The sequence below is a fragment of the Limulus polyphemus genome, unplaced genomic scaffold, assembly GCF_000517525.1.
Source record: "Limulus polyphemus unplaced genomic scaffold, Limulus_polyphemus-2.1.2 Scaffold4861, whole genome shotgun sequence".
Classification (NCBI taxonomy): Eukaryota; Metazoa; Arthropoda; class Merostomata; order Xiphosura; family Limulidae; genus Limulus; species Limulus polyphemus.
Genome location: NW_013670471.1, coordinates 8,526 through 11,962, shown reverse-complemented (window position 1 = coordinate 11,962; position 3,437 = coordinate 8,526). Strand labels below are relative to the sequence as shown.

General features: G+C 32.0%; 1 protein-coding gene across 1 annotated transcript in view; it reads left to right on the top strand.

The window, feature by feature from the left end:
• Nucleotides 1–3,437, top strand: part of LOC106471791 (chitinase-3-like protein 1) — a 27,816-nt gene that overhangs the window by 21,084 nt on the left and 3,295 nt on the right. The window contains exons 5-6 of the mRNA XM_013932413.2: nt 536–659; nt 2,979–3,164. Of these exons, the coding sequence (XP_013787867.1) occupies nt 536–659; nt 2,979–3,164 (310 nt within the window). The remainder of the gene's footprint in view (nt 1–535; nt 660–2,978; nt 3,165–3,437) is intronic.

Sequence of the window (3,437 nt, the reverse complement as noted above, 5' to 3'; positions counted from 1 at the left end):
CAAACAAACAAACAAACAAACCATGAGAAGCTGGTGTTTTCAAATAATGAATTAGGGATAAAAGAGACAACTCTTGAGATTTCACTATACTTGGAGCTGCACTGAAAGATAAGTGTTAGCATACTCCAAAAAGTTGTTGACAAGTTTTCGTAACAGAGTCAATGGCGTGATTAACACAAAATATGGATTTAATCTCTGTTAAAAGTAAACTATAGTAGCAAAACACGCCACCCTCTTCTCAAAGTGTGCTGTACCAGTACTTTCGATAGTATGATAAAATCTCACAATCGGCCACTGATTATTGCAGGTTATACTTCATAGTTAGTAGATAAGTTTAAAAAACGAGATTAACAAAACTAAATTATTTGTTTTGTGTAAAACGAAATATCCTTCTGCTGTTAACCTGTTTCCAGAATGCCCTTTGACCTTGCAAATCTGTTTCTAACGGGCACACTTTTAGTTTAAGATAGTTATCGTTACAACATTAAGAAGAATATATAAACATATTTTTAGCTTGGCATTATATAATTTACAGTTACTTGGATTTCATCAACGTCATGTGCTACGACTATCACGGCGGCTGGGAGACCTTCACAGGCCATCATGCTCCTCTTTATCCCCGACCTGATGACAACGAACTGAATCAAATATTGAATGTGGTGGGTAGCTTATGATGAAAACGTTTTCTACATCATGTTTTAGGTTTGTTTCACCGGATCTTTTGTGTTTCATGTACTACGTTCAAATAGAAAAATATATATATATTTGAATGTAGTTTTAATGCTGGTTACACAAATATAAATTAAAATTTGGTGAAATGAAAATAAACATTTTAAATATGTTTTTAATATTTTGCTTAAGAAACAAAGGAAGTACTTTTATCATTACATATATACCTATGCATTTAAAAGAATTGCAATACATCAAGACAATACAAAGTATTTAGTGACAATGTAAAAAATTCAATATGAAAATTCAGAAATATTCTTAAATATTTGCTTGAAGAGATCATCATTTTCATGCCTACGACACCCAAGGAACTCGCAGAGATTTAAGTCAATCATGTTAAGATTGGTTCCACAATGTCGCTTGTTAACCACATTCCAAGTACTTTCAATTTGCTGCAGATTTCAGAAATATGAATTAAAATTTGGAGAATTGATTTTTAAATGGGAAGATATTTTCATTTCTTAATCATTTTTTTAATTACATATATTTATTATTTAAATAAACATGTAATTATTTACTAATTAGTCTAACTTGATCTAACCTCACGTAAACTGGCCTAACCTAGCAAACAAAAAGTATTTATTATAATTTCTCCAAATTTTAATTTATATGTGTGAAATCAGCATTAAAACTACATTCAAAAATATATATTTCTTTCTATTTGAACGTGGTGCTGGAAACAGAAAAGATCCGTTTTACCTTCTAATAATAACTAATGTTTTAATAAAATAAATCACAGGTGAAAATATAATTATTTCGGTTATCCAATCCAAGCATGGTAGGAATTCAGGTTAAAAGTATAGTTCATTCCCCGAAGGGTAATGAAATATAACCTGGGGCTGTCAGAAACTCATATTTCGGTTAATGTAGCGGAAAACAATTTTAGTTTTTCCCCTGAAATATTAATATCATTAGATGAAAGATACTTCACTTTGTGAAACTAATTTTTATCAATATTTTTAGTGTAAACAGCTTCAGAAGATTCCCGCTAAAAAGTGCAACTGTTTGTTAAAGTTTGTTTACTGAGGCAGGTTTGTTATTGTTAAATTACTGAGGCAGGTTTGTTATTGTTAAATTACTAACGCATACTGCAAGTTACTGTATTAACTTTTTTTATTTCGAAATATTACGCACTCATACTTCCTATAAGCGCTTGTATTGACTCCCCTTATTTCAGGTGTTACATACTCGCACTTCCTGTACTGACTCTACCTATTTCAGGTGTTACATACTCTCACCTCTTGTATTGACTCCTCCTATTTCAGGTGTTACATACTCTCACCTCTTGTATTGACTCCTCCTATTTCAGGTGTTACATACTCTCACCTCTTGTATTGACTCTGCCTATTTCAGGTATTACATACTCTCACCTCTTGTATTGACTCTCCTTATTTCAGGTATTACATACTCTCACCTCTTGTATTGACTCTACCTATTTCAGGTGTTACATACTCTCACCTATTGTATTGACTCTCCTTATTTTAGGTATTACATACTCTCACCTCTTGTATTGACTCTACCTATTTCAGGTGTTACATACTCTCACCTCTTGTATTGACTCCTCCTATTTCAGGTGTTACATACTTTCACCTCTTGTATTGACCCTACCTATTTCAGGTATTACATACTCTCACCTCTTGTATTGACTCTCCTTATTTTAGGTATTACATACTCGCCCCTCCTATAAGCTTCTGTATTGACTTTCCCTATTTTAGATATTACATACTCGCACTTACTGTTACCTACTATTTTTTCTATCCCTGTTCCCAGATGTTACTCCCTGTCAGCACTGTATTGTCTGTCTCTATTCTCACAACTACAGGTACTTATTGTATGCTTACTATATTGTTTCATTTTACAACACTCATTTTTGTTAATTTAAGTATCAAAGCTCATTGTGAAAGTTTCTTCCTACTGTAACTTTAAATTTATATTAATATACATTGACGCCTACTGGGTTGTAAAACTTTACCAATAATCACTTTACAATGACTTTAATGTGTTGTGATTGCGGATATGTATAACAATTACATTATCAGTATTAACACAATTAGCTACTTATTATATGTCATTGTTCCTTCTATTGCTATTAATAATTCTTCCTGTTTATTGTACTCCTATTATTAGTAGAATACTTGTCTCAAATACACAAAATACATTTATATATAATGTCTTTCGTAGTCGACGTTGAAACATGTAACTGTTGTACTTTGGGTGTCTTACAATCATTCTCTTTTTAATCTTTACAGAACTTTTCCATTAACTACTGGATTTCCAAAGGAGCTCCTAGAAACAAACTTATCCTCGGAATGGGTTTATATGGCCGATCCTTCACTCTTGCCAGCACTACCAACACCAGTTTTGGAGCTCCAGCGCCACAGCGTGGTGTAGCTGGTCCCTATACCAGAGAAAAGGGTTCCCTTGGATATAACGAAGTTGGTGTTTTTGTGTTGGCAATTTCTAAAAGATTTTACTGAATGAGAATAAAATTATAAACACAAAATAATTGTTAGCCAAATAACTTTATATTAGACAAATAACTGTTAACACTAGTCAAATAACTGATTATATTAGACAAATAACTGTTAACACTAGTCAAATAACTGATTATATTAGACAAATACCTGTTTACATTAGCAAAATAACTGTTTATATTAGACAAATACCTGTTTACATTAGCAAAATAACTGTTTATATTAGTCAAATAA